The sequence below is a fragment of the Lissotriton helveticus genome, chromosome 9 (assembly GCF_964261635.1).
Source record: "Lissotriton helveticus chromosome 9, aLisHel1.1, whole genome shotgun sequence".
Classification (NCBI taxonomy): domain Eukaryota; kingdom Metazoa; phylum Chordata; class Amphibia; order Caudata; family Salamandridae; genus Lissotriton; species Lissotriton helveticus.
Window position 1 is genome coordinate 30,328,222 of NC_136070.1, and position 17,691 is coordinate 30,345,912.

At 45.8% G+C, this 17,691-nt stretch overlaps 1 protein-coding gene across 3 annotated transcripts in view; it reads right to left on the reverse strand.

Annotated features, from left to right (window-relative positions):
* COCH (cochlin) overlaps positions 1 to 17,691 on the reverse strand; it is a 288,645-nt gene that overhangs the window by 224,591 nt on the left and 46,363 nt on the right. For all 3 annotated transcript variants that reach the window (XM_078659413.1, XM_078659414.1, XM_078659412.1), the window contains exon 4: positions 2,139 to 2,295. In XM_078659413.1, coding sequence (XP_078515539.1) covers positions 2,139 to 2,295 — 157 coding nt within the window. The remainder of the gene's footprint in view (positions 1 to 2,138; positions 2,296 to 17,691) is intronic.

The window sequence follows — 17,691 nt, forward strand, 5'->3', positions numbered from 1 at the left end:
CCATGCCCTTAATTTATTCTGGAGGTGCTTCGCAAACAGTTTCCCTTCAAAATCCAGCAATGCTATTAATCTATAGCTGGACGGATCCTCTTTTGGGCCTCGCTTATAAATCGGGTGAATAATCGCTCCTTTCCAGGAAGATGGTATTATTCCACATTTAGTTACCTTTAGGAACAACTGTTTTAACATCGCACTCCAAAATGTTATGTTAAATGTTATCAAGCCGATAGCTAATTGCTGCCCCAGCGCAAATCTAGCAGAGTGGGTGTTGAGGCAGCTCAGTGATTGGAAAATAGCCATGTCTTCACAATTCTTCTAACGGTCCAGTGGTCGGAAGTTCTGCGGGCAGAGAGAGGTAGAGAGTTCCAGAGGGCAGGTGCCATTGCCCTGAACGAACGTCCACCTACTCTTGCCCTGTGCACCTGGGGTACTTGGACCAAATGCAGATCGGCAGAGCACAATGCACGTGTGGGAACGTAAAGGGATCGCTCAAGGTCTTGATCCAGAGGTAGACTCTCTGCTCTATTGGTAGCCGGTTTAGCCGGCAAAGGAGGTCAGAGACGTGACAGTACTTCGGGAGTGCGAACAGAGCGCGGGCTGCCGCATTCTAAGCCCATTGAAGCCTGATCAAGGTTAACTAACTTCCAAGTCTAAAAGGACTAGTTGTTCCCCCCCACCCCTCAAGGTGTTGGAGGCATCGCTGCTAGCATTGACATATGTCAGGAGAGACCCCGAAGCATGGTTGGGTGGCATAGTTGGCAATGGTGACAGATCAACCAGCAGTGTTCCCATTGGGAGCCTCCTTGAATCAATGGGGCCCAAAGGCATGCCAGCGGGATCCGTCAGGGTACCAAAAAATTGCACCATGGCCCCTTTGAAAGCCTGATCTTGCTGCGGGGTCACCTACAGAGCCGGAATCAGTACTAATGCAGGAGTCAATCCTGCTGCAGGCGACTGAGATCTTGATGTACAGTGCTGCAACGTCTCTTGACGAGAGTCAAAGAAGAAGAGCAATGTTTTGACTTCTTGCGTTTCTTCTTCTTTGACTTACATGAAGACTTGGATTGAGAAAGATCTCTTTTCGGATCAACATCAGGACCGAGAAGGAGTAATCAATCGCAACTGGGCATTCCAAGCCTTTCTACAGAGCCCAGCAATATAGTTGGCCTCACGTCTCCAGATGGCCTTAAGGTTCATTCGAGAGCACTTCAAGTCATGTAAGAAGCCAAGACACCAGAGACAGACTTTGTTCGGGTCCGTCACTGACCTCTGCTTGCTGGTATCCTTGCAGGGTTAGAACCTTGTTGTCTCAGAGAGAGACATTTCCCTGCACACTGGTAAGAATTTGTGTAAAAGGTTTCTGTCAAGTGACAGAAATTGAGGGAGTGAGCTCTGGATCCTATTCGGAAGGCATGGAAATAAAGGAAGTGACGTTGATGCGCTGAGGTGGGGGTTATATTGTGGCCGTGATGTCACTTCTGGGGCATGACAAATCTGACAGTCGCATGATGGCACCTACCAGCACACAAGGGTATTTCTGAGAAAATGTTGCAAGATTCAGCCTGGCATCTGGGGTATACACATGGTGGGGAATCTGCGGTTGGAAGTACCATCAGAATACGGAAGAACTCGATGGAGTTGTATAGATACAAGGTTACATCTTTTGTTTTTGCACTACATACAGAAGCCATTTCATTTAGGGTTGAGAGTCTTTGTTGTAGCATGTTCCAGATGCCAGTCCTTGAGCTAATATCGCTTTAAAAATGTGCTGGGATGCAGAGATGACCCATCTGTAGAGAGCCTCTGCTCAGATGTAGGCCATTACAGGTTTTCCAAACTCCCAGAGCATGGGAGGCGGCATTCTAGCATCAGAAGTCTTCATATTTTTGGGGGAAGGTAGGTATTGCTGGTAAGGTAGTGCTGGGCTCCACGGACGGTCCCTTCTTTAGGGACTTGCCCCTCGAAAGCCAAGCTTTTTCTATTCATAGGCTCACTTAGTGAACATTTTTTCAGGTTGGCAGATCTGCACCCATACATCTCTTTCCAAATCCAGAACCAAAAATGTGTTATTAATGTATATATACAACATATGTAAGCATCCTTTACTAAAATCAATCAAATCAAGTTAAAAAATGTACCTGTGAATGGCCGCTCCACATACACTGGAGACTGAGGCATAAATAGCATTTCCATAGACCGAGAGCTGGCGCTGCAAACAGTCTGCTGGGCAGAGCACATCCGCAGCATCCTTCCGCACATCTAGGCCTCGCGTGAAACATGTGATAGGAGTGGGATCTGTAGATGAATCATTTATGGAAAAGGAAAGCAGAAATAAGTACTACAAAACAACTGCCAAGAGACGGCAAAATATGTACCTAACTGGGAAACATTAGCAATCACTGCAGCCATCCGAAAAATGCTACTGGTAACAGAATGTCTGCCAACAAAAGCCCATCCAACAATGTCACATGCTAAATGAAGCACTTGTTACCACAATTTGAAAGAGTTCTTTTGTGCAAATCAGTTATTGCCATTTTGATAAGTACAAAAATAAAAACACTGAATGTCTTCTGTGAGTCTTCTACACCAGATGTGACTTTATCATACAGTTATCAGCTCACATCAGCATACAGTATTTGCTAAGCAAGCACAAAGCATATCCTTAGATAAGCCATCAATGTGCTTCATATATACAGCGTTCTGGCTCTGAGGTCCATCTCATTAGTCGCAGCCTCTAATTTTCTCCCCTCCACAATGTTTATTTTTACCAAAAGTAAACCCAAATGAAGGAAAGCCTTCCCATACGGACTTCTCGGTCATACAGTATATTCAGTAGTGCGATTAAAGGAATTTGGACAATTATCCGCTCACCAATTACACATCATCGTAAAGAAAATAGAATTACCCAAAGCTCACTCCAGTAAACCAGGTGCAAACTGGAACCAAAGTGACAGTCATTGATGACAAGCAGTGGAGGCGTCATAGTAACAGGGAGTGTTGGCCATACCAAATCACCCATCATAAGTAGATTTGTAGCATTTGACTATGGACACTTCCATGACTTATTATGAATAAAAGAGGGGAGCTTGGAAGTACCCTGTAAGGATTATTCTGTAATATGTACACGTTAGCACCTTCCCAAACAGGGAAATTGGTATGGGGTGCCAATGTGCCAGGAGCTAATGTGCTAGATCCCGTCCTAACGATCACAGAATAGGGGTTATATTTGTCATCCATTTTGTAGACACAGAAGGGCGAATAACTTTTAAAGATACCTAAAGAATCTCTCAACCACTTTCAGAGTAGATCGGGACAGCCAGGGACCGGCATCCCACGCACAGAGAGCTTTACCCAATTCAAACAGAGATCAGTGAAATCAAAACTCACTGGTGATGCATTCAAGTCAAGGTGCAGTTAGGGTGACTCCAACAGACCAGGAGGTCACCAACATATAGAAACACTGTCTTCCACCCCAGGTACTGCAGCCAATGAAACATTTGCTTCAGCAGCACCCCATTAACAATCACCCATGCCAATTGATCCTTATAGAAGTGGCGAAGGAATAGAACAAACTCTGGGACTATATTTAATTCGGTCAGAACGGCAAAAAGGTGGTCTAAAGAAAGGACTGCCCTGGGATGTTTGATTTTTTCCGTGACTGCTAGTGCATTGTACAGCTGTGAGATGTTATGCTGGGTGGAGCAAACAGGCATGAAGCTACTTTGTTCCTGATGTTCAAGGGACTTTTTATGCAAAATAAGAGATTGTAAAGAACTTTTATGAGTATTTATGCCTCAGTCACACCTGTCAGTCAATCATCCAGATTTCACAATAAAACTAGTTGGCAGTTCAAATGTAAGTTTTTGGACCCAAATCCAACAAACATCAAATCTACAATACATTCTATCCAAGTAAAAAATGAACTTATATTATATAACCATGAGCTAATACCTTTAAAAAAAAAAGCTATTCCTCTACAGCATTCAAAAACCTTCCCTGTACACTTCACATTTAAAAAGAGCATACGAGATCAAAGTTTCTGGGCTTGTTCCCTGAACGTGAAGGCATATTTGATTAAAACCAGTACTGAATACAAGTACTTGGGAATGATTTTTAAGAGGGACCTTATCTTTAAAACACACTGCACATCTCAGGAACACCGAAGTAAAGCAGTGGCTGCTGTTTTGGATAGAGTAGCTCTCAAACTGGGCCATAAATCAATGGAGGTATTAAAAGAAGCATATAATCCGACAATTGCAAGCCTGTTTCTATATGGCACTGACATACTGGAAGAAGATATGAAGCCTATAAAGATAATCAAAATAAATACCTGGAAGAAATTGGCTTGGATTTCCCAGGGGTATAGCAAACTCACAGCTGAGATTCGACCTGGGATTGATGAATATAACATTCGAATACTATCAAAGATGAATACATTTCTGGAAAACAATAGTCGATTCAAAGGAGGGATCATTGAGGTATATCATAAAAGCCGATCTCCAGGCAGAAACTTCATTTCCACGGACAGAGAGTAAAATTATGGTGAAAGCTGATACAAGTGGGATACTGAAAAAGGGAGAAAGGCAGCTCTCAAATAGGAGGAGAAAGCTTAAACATCACCTCAAAAAGTTGGGTAATGAAAAAAACCTGGAGGATCCTGGACTAAGACCACTTGTTTAGCACATGCAGGAAGTAGATGGGGGGAAAATTATACCCATACTTTAAAAATATAAAAGAAAGGGGTATTAGGAGATGGATGTTTAAACGGAGATTGGAACAAGTACTCCAGCTAATCAACTGAAAATTCGATAAAATCAGACATGGACAGCTAGCTAAGTGATCCAAATATGCCCAGACTGTACAGACTTTCTGCAAGAAATAAGTCTCTCACTTCCTATAATTCCTATAATCAGAGTTTTGAAAATTACAAAAATTAATGATTTGCTTCCCACTGTTATGAATAGTGGTGATAATTTAACTTTATGTTTAAGATTTGTTAATTTGTTTGGTATTATTAATATTAGATCAGATGATGTTTTCTAAAAAATATGTTTTAAACTATTTTGCTTATTTAATAGTTGAAAATAATTTACTAATTTTGTAGGCTTCTAGATAAGATTTTGAAAATATCGTTATCTTCTAAGCTAGCAGGCCATTTTGATAAGCACCTACAATTATATGTGTCCAGTTTAAAACAAAAAGGAAAGTAATGTACTATACAGATTAAGCGTGAATGCAAGCGAGTGAGTTCGAGTGAATATGAATGAGTGTAGGGGAGTGTAAGTGTGATATTAGGGTCATGGGACATGCCTTCTTGGAAAAAATTAGGGTCATGGGTCTTATGATGTCACTTCCTGTGATGTCATTGAGGTCAAAGTATATGTGAGGTCACTTCTGTGACTCTTGGCATTTTGGTGAATCGACGCTCATGCTAGTGTATCTGCTTTGCCGTGCCAGTAAGTCATGCTATCTCAATGGCTTTAAGGCTTGAGCGGTCCTTCTTGAATGAAACATACAGACTTATTATTTCTCATTATAAAGGTAAGATGCTTGCTCTAATAACTACAGCCATCAAGTACAAGAGAAACACATAAATGTCTTCTACCATTCTGAGAACCGCATGGCAAGAAGATTAGGCAGGAGGTCATAAGCCAGGGTACTCTGAGGATTTGGACTGAATATCTGAATTATGAAAATGTGTGAAGTACAAAAAGGAATCATTTACGTGGTCTTTCATTTTCACAAAAAAATGGGACAATATCTGTTCTTTTATTGTTTGTCAATTATCCTCATCTAATTCAGGCTCTTTTTCTTTTCTCTATGTTGTTCGTTTTTGTCTCTCATTTGTCCCTTTTCTCCTCCAGCGCAAGTGCCCTTTTATATTACACCCACTTCTGATTCTCTCTATAGTCTGCCCCTATGTTTTAAGTGCTAGTGGAACAATAATCAGAAGTATTTAATGTATCTGCCTCGCCATGCATGTTTTCATTTTCCTTTAAAAGTGCCCCTGTTCAACTTACACTGAGGTCAGATGCTCCTAAAAAATCTTATCTACTGTGTGACTAATGACAATAGGACCCGCCAACGAACATTTGAACCATATAGCATATCAAGGATCACCCTGCAGACAACAGAATCTGGATCAACATTCTCTGAGGTTACAGTTTGTTCACTGGAAACATGACTGAGGAGATGCATCATGTGAGGCAAAATTACACATTAGCATATGAAGGAACATCTTGGAGACAAGAAAAATAGCTTTTAGTGAAAAAATGTGTAAAGTGTAGGGGAATATCAGCTGTGATGAAGGGGCTGTTTAGACAAAATATTGAGTTGGACATAAATATGCAAGAATATTGTTGACAAGAATATCACCTTTTGAAGTAAGTAATATTATTTTAAATAATATCGATTCTTTTAATATTGTTCTCAGTAATATAGTGGTTAAAAATATTGTTTTTTTAATTCTTTGAATGTTTTTTAGTTGCTATATTAATTTTATGTGTTACTATTTTTAATATCAAAGTTATTTTAGTTTTCACTATAGCACATAATTTTGAGCGATTTAGAATTTTTTCTTTCATTTTCATTTTTAATAGTAATATATAGTATTGTAGCAGGTTGTTAGGTTTGTAGGGGGATATGGTGGGAAGCCAATTACGTAAAAAATATGAATTATTTAATACATTTTATTTCATTATGATTGTTATGTATTATGTAAATTATGTAATACTGATTAATGTGTTTGTTATTTGTGTGCTGAGGTTTAGGGTGGGAAGTTATTTAATTGGTTTTTAATCATGTAATGTATGGAATGATATTATTTCTTACCTATAACTCCTGTTCTCTCATAGCGGAATTTCCAAGACAGTCATAAGCATTGAATAGTCCTGCCTGCCTGCAGGGAGCCCGGAACACTTTTTCCAATAGATCTTAAGAGCTGAAGTTAGCCTTTCTTCAGGAAGGCCTTGAATAGTCACTTAAGAAAGTCATACCCAGCCTAGAGAATTAGGCTACAGTGGTCAGAATTATTCATCTTGTTATAAGAAAATAGGAATATCCAAGTAAACATGCAACTAATGCAAGAAAAACTTTGTAAGGTAACAGAAAAAAACCCATCACAGACCCTTTGTTGTGAGAGAGAAGCATGAAGAAGTGCAGGGAAATGCAGCCCTTAGGCTGCCATTATAAGGGAAGAAAAAGAGGACGGTGTCTTTACGAACTGTCCCATCGTGTTCAGCCAGAGGCAGTTACCTCAGTTCTTTTTGTAGACTGTACAAAATGAGTTGCAAATGTTTCTGCTATCTGTTGAGGATTAGTGATTTATTCCCCCTTGGGCCCTTGTATTTGATGTACCCATCTCGATAACTGCTCTCTTTTTTCTAACCAGCCCAAGGGCTTACCCGTCCTCTACCCATGCTCATAGATCTTATGACAAATTGATTTTTGTTTTGCCTTCACCGCTTCAGTGAGGAGCTGTTTATAGGCCAGTATTTTGACCGGATGTATGATTGAACAACTACTGCCTAAACCACGAATTCCTTAACCACGAAGGCTAAACAACGAGAAATGTCAAACTACATTGTTTACAACGAGTTCCTAAATCACAAAATATATTTATTGCTCATTACCCATTTTCACCACTATGTTCTTGTTAATCCGCATGTTTTTAACTTTTTAAGGATAGAACCTCATTCACTGTCCTAGATAACTCCTTCATTTCGATACGCTCCATTTGCTGCCTTAGAGTCGCTTATTCACTGCGCCAAAAACCCTATAAAGAACCCCATCTGTAACAGTCCAGAATGGTCTCCATATGAACCCCGGGTCCACACTACACACTAATTAGGGGGGAGGGGTTGAATGCGCTCCCATCCCTACCTGTTTCCGCCGCTCCTCCACTCTCTGAAGCCTGCCTCGTGCGTGGGGCTAGGAGGGGTGGGGAAGCGGCGAGGTGGAGGGTGCTCATGGGGGGGGGGGGGGGGGGGGGGGGGAGGTGTCGGATGAGATGAAAGACGCTCTGAAGAGGAGACATCTGAAGGTCTTAGTGTATCTCTGCATGTGTGGGGAGGGGCAGAGAGACCGGGGCTGGGGTGGCAGAGCCTGGTGTCCAAACAGAGCATGCTGAAGAGGGAGGGAGCCACGGGCAATTTTTATTTTATAGTTGTATTAATATTACCCCAGCCCTGCATGCTCCATTTCCATAAATTACTGGAATTGGTAACTGGCAGGATGCAATCAGAACATATTAGATATTGTGGAAATAAAGTACGAAGTACGAAGGACTGAGAGGAGACGTGAGCACGGTGATTGGCCAGTAGATGGTGAAGTCGCTAAATAAAGCATCTGTAGAATGAGGAATGTAGACTCGTGGATGAAGACGCATGCCAATTGCCGAATGACTCATGCCAGAGGGGCTGCAGACATGGTTTCGTGCTTTAAGTAAGTCATTGTAAAGGAAGTCGTGGTTAAATGATTGGTCGTTGTTCGAGATCCGTGGTTCAGGCCATTCGTTATTCAAACTTCGTTGTTTAGGATGTTTTCCATTTTGACTGCCAATAACTGCTGTGCAGCTGTATCATGGGACTGTGGTAATGCCGTTTCACCCTGCAGGAAGTCCATCTCCAGTAGGTCTATACGTTTCGTCAATTCCCTCTTATGAGCGCCCCCCTCGCTCGCCCATCCGCCATCCCACCCGCCTCTCACCTGCTCCTCCCTCCTACCTCCACTTCTTAATGGCAGCAAGGGTGCGGCACGCACAGCGGGTGCGCCTCTGGCACGCCAAAGGCGCGCCTAAGGTAAGGCCATCTGCGCCAGACCCCTAACACCCGCGAACAACACCAGACGCCGTTACGACGCCAACCTCCTCTACGCACTCAACACCGGCAGATCAACCATCTGCTTCCAGGCCACCACGAAGCTCACCCACGGACCCTTCACCTGCCGAAATTGCAGCTTCACCAGCCAACAAACACCTGCACGTTCTGCCCCTCCCACCAGGACAGGTCAAAACCTTCTCAGATGCATACCACTCAACACCCGCTACATCCACAAGAACGCCGTCAAGCTCTGGGTCCTGCTCGACTCATCCTCCCCGGACGTCGCCTTCCTGACCGAGACCTGGATGAACCCTTCTTTGGCCCCAGACATTGCCATCCCGGATGGCTACAAGATTACCCGCAAGGACCGCACCAACACACCGGGAAGAGGAATCGGCATCATCCACCGGAATACCCTCAGAATCTCGACCAGCACTGAACAACAAGTTACTTACCTTCGGTAACGCTTTTTCTGGTGGATACAGTATCTGCCCGTGGATTCCTCACCTTGTGAATATCCCCCTGCGTCAGCAACGTTCAGAAAATTATTTCGTAGCACGCTGGCGTGGACGAAGTCATAGGAGCACGGCATCGCGCGGCTCCAACTGACGTCACTGACTCATTATTAGGCCTACGTCGGCGTGATGACATCAGTTCCGCCCTTTTTTCCGTGCCTTCGAGGCACCCGGACGGACCAATGACAGTAGATATATACATATACAGTGTACACAGTGCATAATATCCAAAATTACACACATAGTGTGTAGACAATGTATGAAAAACAATATATATACAAATATATATTAATATTAGCGCGACGTGAGGCACTACAAGTCCCATAAGTCCCATCCAGGGCGTGCATCTAAGCAAGAAGGGGTGTGGTGCCTCAAGCGCTCCTTCATAACTGCCTAAGCCTCTGAAGAGAAGTGGGGACACTTCGAAACACGTCAGGCATCCAGGGCAGTTTGAACAGTCAAAGGATATCGTTGTGCTGGAGGCGTGCTTACCATTCATGGCTCCTTGTGTGCAGCTGAGGTCCGGGTGCTCCTTTGTACGTTGGGTACTTCGGAGCTGGGATATTTACGCGGCGACCCATGCCGCGAAAGGAGCACCACCCTGAAAGAACCAGGGGCCATGCGGTCTTGACTACGGGCCGAGAACATGGGACAGCAGCGTATGGATTTTGCACTAATTCCACACAGCGAGGCCCATATGTGGGCTTGAAAAGTTAACCAACTGAACATTAGCGCGACGTGAGGCACTACAAGTCCCATGAGTCCCATCCAGGGCGTGCATCTAAGCAAGAAGGGGTGTGGTGCCTCAAGCGCTCCTTCATAACTGCCTAAGCCTCTGAAGAGAAGTGGGGACACTTCGAAACGCGTCAGGCATCCAGGGCAGTTTGAACAGTCAAAGGATATCGTTGTGCTGGAGGCGTGCTTACCATTCAAGGCTCCTTGTGTGCAGCTGAGGTCCGCGTGCTCCTTTGTACGTTGGGTACTTCGGAGCTGGAATATATATATATATATATATATATATATATATATATATATATATATATATATATTTGCCACATGTTTGTTCGCAAAACAGGACACAGATAAGGGCGGTCAAGGCGCTGGGGGCGAACACCTCCATTGAACATAAACACACTCCTTCTTTACCAGATGGAAAGAAGCACGCCGACCAGGTATCAAGATTCGAGGTACCGGTTTATTCAGGCAAAGTGGCGTCACTGTATGCAAATGTCTATTCCACTCGTTTGGGCTTAGGTCTGCCAGGTAAGTACTTCATGAAAAGGATCACAGGCACAATGTCCAGACGCGTTTCGAGAACTCCTCGTTCTCTTTCTCAATGGCATTATGGCTGACTGGAGTTCGTGTTCCCACCCAATCACTTATAAGATCCTGCCCCGAAGTGGGCGTGGCGCATTGCATCTTGGGACCTGTAGTGCAGGGTCAGTCACACTCACCGTTAGTCCGTCGAACTCTAGCACAATGTCTTTATTTCAACACCCAGTGGTTTACACGTTAAGTCTTATCTTGCAGCATGTCGACCAATGTCCTGAAATTTGCATCCATTTCACGCTTGTTCCCTGATGGAAAAACGCTCGTCTGCCTTCAGCCAAATGTGAGCCGGTGCCTTTGAATTGATGCTGAACGTGTCGCACGCTTGTGCTCCACCTTCCCTCGCCCACAACTTGCACTGGGGCGCAGTAAGATTTGGGAAAAACTCCGTGCTCGCTGGAAAACTCCGTGCCGCTTACCAGGCAAGTGTAGGCGGGTCCTGTTCTTAAAGAAATTTGCCACACGTTTGTTCGCAAAACAGGACACAGATAAGGGCGGTCAAGGCGCTGGGGGCGAACACCTCCAGCGCCTTGACCGCCCTTATCTGTGTCCTGTTTTGCGAACAAACGTGTGGCAAATTTCTTTAAGAACAGGACCCGCCTGCACTTGCCTGGTAAGCGGCACGGAGTTTTCCAGCGAGCACGGAGTTTTTCCCAAATCTTACTGCGCCCCAGTGCAAGTTGTGGGCGAGGGAAGGTGGAGCACAAGCGTGCGACACGTTCAGCATCAATTCAAAGGCACCGGCTCACATTTGGCTGAAGGCAGACAAGCGTTTTTCCATCAGGGAACAAGCGTGAAATGGATGCAAATTTCAGGACATTGGTCGACATGCTGCAAGATAAGACTTAACGTGTAAACCACTGGGTGTTGAAATAAAGACATTGTGCTAGAGTTCGACGGACTAACGGTGAGTGTGACTGACCCTGCACTACAGGTCCCAAGATGCAATGCGCCACGCCCACTTCGGGGCAGGACCTTATAAGTGATTGGGTGGGAACACGAACTCCAGTCAGCCATAATGCCATTGAGAAAGAGAACGAGGAGTTCTCGAACCGCGTCTGGACATTGTGCCTGTGATCCTTTTCATGAAGTACTTACCTGGCAGACCTAAGCCCAAACGAGTGGAATAGACATTTGCATACAGTGCCGCCACTTTGCCTGAATAAACCGGTACCTTGAATCTTGATGCCTGGTCGGCGTGCTTCTTTCCATCTGGTAAAGAAGGAGTGTGTTTATGTTCAATGGAGGTGTTCGCCCCCAGCGCCTTGACCGCCCTTATCTGTGTCCTGTTTTGCGAACAAACGTGTGGCAAATATATATATATATATATATATATATATATATATATATATATATATTCCAGCTCCGAAGTACCCAACGTACAAAGGAGCACGCGGACCTCAGCTGCACACAAGGAGCCTTGAATGGTAAGCACGCCTCCAGCACAACGATATCCTTTGACTGTTCAAACTGCCCTGGATGCCTGACGCGTTTCGAAGTGTCCCCACTTCTCTTCAGAGGCTTAGGCAGTTATGAAGGAGCGCTTGAGGCACCACACCCCTTCTTGCTTAGATGCACGCCCTGGATGGGACTCATGGGACTTGTAGTGCCTCACGTCGCGCTAATGTTCAGTTGGTTAACTTTTCAAGCCCACAGATGGGCCTCGCTGTGTGGAATTCGTGCAAAATCCATACGCTGCTGTATGGAATCAGAATCTACATCTGGTGGCGAGCCCACGTTCTCGGAATTTCCACCACTTTCCGCAGTAACATCTTTGGATCTGATAACCAAATTAAAATCAGGATCCCCTCTGGATCCGTGCCCAGCCAAATTTTTGGCTAGAATGGCTGAAGTAATAAATCCCCTTATTAATCCTGTATTGAATCTCTCTCTCAGCACTGGAGTGGTCCCTTTAGCCCGGAAGCAAGCTATGGTCATACCGTTGCTAAAAAAAAACAACTTGGATGCAGAGGTCTATGCTAATTATAGGCCAATCTCCCTCCTGCCAGCCTTTGCCAAAATCGTGGAGAAACAAGTACATACATCCCTCTCCAATTTCCTTGAAAATCATAATCTGCTTCATTCCACGCAATCCGGCTTCCGTACCAACTTAAGCACCGAAACCGCGCTGCTGGAAGTTACGGAAGCAATCAAAGAGGTATTGTTATGTGGGAGGCAAGGCCATGCTGGTAAGGCTCGACCTGTCAGCGGCCTTTGATACCGTCCCCCATGAGGGTCTCCTCATCAGACTCAGTGAGATCGGTCTGCGGGGGACGGTGCTTAGCTGGTTCAGATCCTTCCTAGCGGGCCGGTGTCAAACGGTCTGGGCCCCCCTTGTTCTGCTGTGGTGCGGCCACTGGAGGTCAGAGTCCCTCAGGGCTCCATTCTGATCCCTACTCTTTTCAACATCTTCATGACCCCTTTGGCGGCACTGGCGGAGTCATCTGGTGCCCAGATCGTGTCGTATGCCGACGACACCCAGCTCCTCTTCACCTGTGGGAAGGGGTCTGATTTTGACGGGGCGAGCATCAGAGGCGGCCTTGGGGCTGTTTTTAAATGGTTCCAGCAAAACAGCTTCAAGTGTAACCCGGACAAATCTGAGGTGCTCCTTTTCGGCTGTCGGTCTGACCCCAGTTGGCAGGCCTAGTGGCCTGTGAATATGTCTCCTCCAGCAGCTGCCTCCACGATGGCCAAGAACCTCGGAGTAAAACTCGATAATGTTTTGTCGATGAAACCCCAGGTTCTTGGTTTAGTAGGAATGTGTTTTGGCCTCCTTAAGATGCTCCGCAAATTCCTCCCTTTGCTTTCGGTGGCACATAGGAAAATCACTGTGCAGGCCCTTATTGGGTCGCGCCTTGATTATGCCAACATCCTGTACTTCGGTCTGCCCGAGTACCTTCTTCAACGTCTGCATGTGGTTCAGAATTCGGCTGTGCGGGCCATTTATGGTCTTCATTGGCGAGCCAGGGCTTCTGACCTTTTGCAGACTCTCCACTGGCTGCCCATTCGGAAATGGATAGTCTTTAAGGCTCTCACTCTGACCCACAAGGCTCTATACGCGACCGGGGCCAAATACATTCAAAAGCGGCTGGTTCTCTATCAGCCTGCCAGATCTTTGAGGTCAGAGTCGCTGGCTCTCGCCTCGGTCCCGGTTATAAGAAGAGCTCGGATTGGTGGCCGGTCTTTTCAGCGTCTTGCACCTCAGCTGTGGAACACCCTGCCGGTCACCCTTCGCAGAAATACCAACTTGCTGGCTTTATACAAAGATATACGAGCCTCATTGGCGAATATCAATTGTAAACGAAGGACACTGATATGGAATGAAAAGAACAAAGCAAGACGGGACCCATGGACAAAGATATTTCATGCAAGCTCCATGGCAAATTCAAGGGAGTTCTGGAGACTTATTAATGGCTTATCCAGACCAAAGAATCTGGGAATTGGATCAAGTTTATCCGAAGAAAAATGGGTAACTTTTCTACAAACTCATCTCAATCCAAACCAACGGTCTTTGATACAACCTAAAGTCGAACGTTCTCTAACAAAGAATTGCAAAGAAGGAGTGAAAGACGTGACTATAACACCCAGCCAAGTGGCAAGATTGATAAAGAAACAAAAAGATGGTGTCCCTGGGCCGAAAGGCATTCCCTTTGCATTATTTAAAGAATCGCCCGACTTCTGGTCAGATCATCTTACAGCTGTTTAGGTCGAGGACCTAAAGGCTGCGCTTGCGCAGTCTCCGGTCGGAGATTTATTGACTTTGAGTACGGGGCTTGAACCCGCCTCTCTCCTCCATCCCTCCTACATTGGCTGGCTTCCTAAACGGAGGCAAGCCATTGGAGGAGAAGGGAGTCACTCCAATAAAGCCCCGTCTCTTTCGGATTCGGGGGCGTGTTTTTGGCGTTCTTTAGCCCTGTGGCTCAGAACGCCAAAACACGCCCCCGATTCCGAAAATTTTGGAAGCTTGCGTCCGCCATTTTTTTTTCTGCAGCTCAAGCAGGATCAAACGAGGACGCCTCCCTACAGCTTTGCGGCCCGACAGTCGTGTGGAGTATGACTCGGGTAAGCTCTCCAGAGGTAGGCAGGCCACAGTTGCACGGACTTGAGCAAGATGCTCTGTGATTGTGCCGTATTTCTTGTTAGGTGGGTGCCTTAGAAGCATGCTCTCTGGCCGTCTTCTCGCCTCCCCCCCCCCTTCCCTCGTCACAGTGATTATGAGCCGCAGGACTTAAGGCGTACTATCAGTCAGGACTTAAGGCAGGGCTTTCCCTCTCTTCGCCGTTCTCTTCCCTCTCCCGTCATCTCGCCTCCCCGCCTCCCCCCCTCTTCCCCCCCCCCTCAGTGATTATGAGCCGGCGGACCAGAGCAAGATGCTCTCTGATTGTGCCGTATTTCTTGTTAGGTGGGTGCCTTAGAAGCATGCTCTCTGGCCGTCTTCTCGCCTCCCCCCCTTCCCTCGTCACAGTGATTATGAGCCGCAGGACTTAAGGTGTACTATCAGTCAGGACTTAAGGCAGCGCTTTCCCTCTCTTCGCCGTTCTCTTCCCTCTCCCGTCTTCTCGCCTCCCCCCCCGCTTCCCTCGTCACAGTGATTATGAGCCGGAGGCTCTTCTCCATTGGTGAGTGCTCGCTACTTTCGGTGCCACAATTAGTATACATTGAGACCGCATGCACAATAACACCACAAATTGTTACAGAAAGTGTGTTGGATAAATTGTTCCTGATTCTGCTGTCATGTATTTAGGTCTCGCGTGGCGTACTATCAGTCAGGACTTAAGGCAGCGCTTTCCCTCTCTTCGCCATTCTCTTCCCCCCCCCGTCTTCTTGCCCCCCCCCCCGTCACAGTGATTATGAGCTGGAAGCTTCGGCTGTTTGCTCTGAGGCTCTGTAGGCTTCTCAAGCCTTCTCCCAATGTTCTGCTTTCTGTGAAATGCTGCCTATTGCCTACAGGCTATCCTCTTCCAAGGCATACATTTTCAATGTATGGCCTTACTTTGTACGCTTTTGTAACCTGCACACTTTTTCCTCCTGTAATGTACCGATTGCTACCTCTTATATTTTGGTTGCGCACTATTGTCACTTTTGTCTCATGTAACTTAACGTTTGCTTTTGTAATTGGTTCACTTGTAATTTTCTCCTCATGTATCATTACTGTTCCTATTGCGATTCGCTCTGACACCTTGGGGTAAAGTCAGCGCTATATAAAATCGCATAAATAAAATAAAATAAAAAAAATGACCTTGCGAGAGTAGCTTACTACATATAGCCATGTTTTTTTTGTTTTTTTAATGTTCATTTTGACGTAATGCTTTGCTTTTGGTGCCACTTGGACCAGGCCTCTGTGGAATTGCTGCCGGTCACTGCCGTTATCTATTGCTCTTATGTTTGTCCTTTGTATGTCGCTGCTGCTCCGGAAATACAACTGTTATTAGTGTGAATGATTATATTGAAGGTCCTGTGGCCAGTTAAACAGTGTGCATGCAGGTCACAACTCCTTCCCCCTGCGTCTCACTGGTTGGGCTACTGCTGCTCCATGGCAACCAAAGAGGCGCGTGCTAGCACCTCGTGCTTTTATACTGAAACCCTGCAGTTTCACTTGAAAGTCACCAAAGGCACGTGCTACTCAACCATGCATCATGAGCACGTGCTACTCAACCATGCACACCCCAGTGCAAGCCCCGCTGCATGACACGGAAGCGCGGGCTGCTCCCCATGCACGTCATACTGCCAGCTCAACTGTTTTCCTTGCACGTTGCTGCCCTGTACCTGACAGTAAAAGCCTTAGCTTTTTGGTCTCAGGAACCCCCCTGTACAGCGTTACTGCTATTGCTGTCATAAAGTGCGAAGGTTTGTGTTCAGCACTGACTGTGGCGCACCTCCCTGCAGTACTTGTCTTCACTGAGTAAGTGCTTCACAAGACCAGGAAGCCCCTTACCCGCCCCAACGCCCCCCCCCCTCCCGGATAACTTGAGGGCCTGTTTATTCTCAACCCCCCACCCCGTGAACCAGTGTTATATTACATGCCCTTACGCTTTGACTGCACTGTGCACCCTCGTTAGAGGCTCTGGTACCCCGTGCAGGCACCGCTGAGCCTACGGTTCTCTTTGGCCCTGGCTCTCCCATGCTCCTGCCTGCCCCTAACCACCGGAAAATAAAAGGGGTCAGCTTTCTTTTAATAACTTTTCCATGTGTATTATGTCCGTTCCCGTACCACATGCATGACGCTCACAGCACCCACAAACACTCTATTTCCCACCATTATTCATGTTTACGTGTCCATCAGACCTGAAATGAAGCTTACAATTCCCTCCTAATCTATGGTATGTACTCCTATTGGGGCCGCAGAGCATAAACGAATATAAATCCTATATCCAAACATCTACACAACACTATCCATGCTAGATCGTACATCCTAATGTCCACAGAATATTGGCAAAGTCGTCAGCACTACCAGACGGTGCATATTTTTATAGAATTTACGTAGCTCAGTCCCTGCTCCCAGGCAGCAGCAGCACGTTTATGTTTACAGACTCTGCAAAAATGGAATGCATGAACCACTGGGGTGGCTGAAGTCATATAGTGAAGCATGAGAAATAGTTTGCAATTATGCCCAAAATAAACCCCAGCTCTGTGTGTGTGGCTCTGTGTCTGTGTGTGTGGCCTGTCTGTGTGTGTGTGTGGCTCTGTCTGTGTGTGTGTGTGGTTCTGTCTGTGTGTGTGTGTGTGGTTCTGTCTGTGTGCGTGGTTCTGTCTGTGTGTGTGGTTCTGTCTGTGTGTGTGTGGTTCTGTCTGTGTGTGTGTGGTTCTGTCTGTGTGGTTCTGTCTGTGTGTGTGTGGGTGCATGTGGCTCTGTGTGTTGCTCTGTGTGGGTGCAAATGCAATAGGTCTCGCATTTGCGAGAGATTAAGCTATTGGCATTGTAAATGACAATGCCATTTATTTATCTATTTTCAAAATCAACACATAAATAAAAATGTTGTCAATTACAATGCCAATAGCTCTAACTTTTGCAAAGGGGCTCTGTGTGT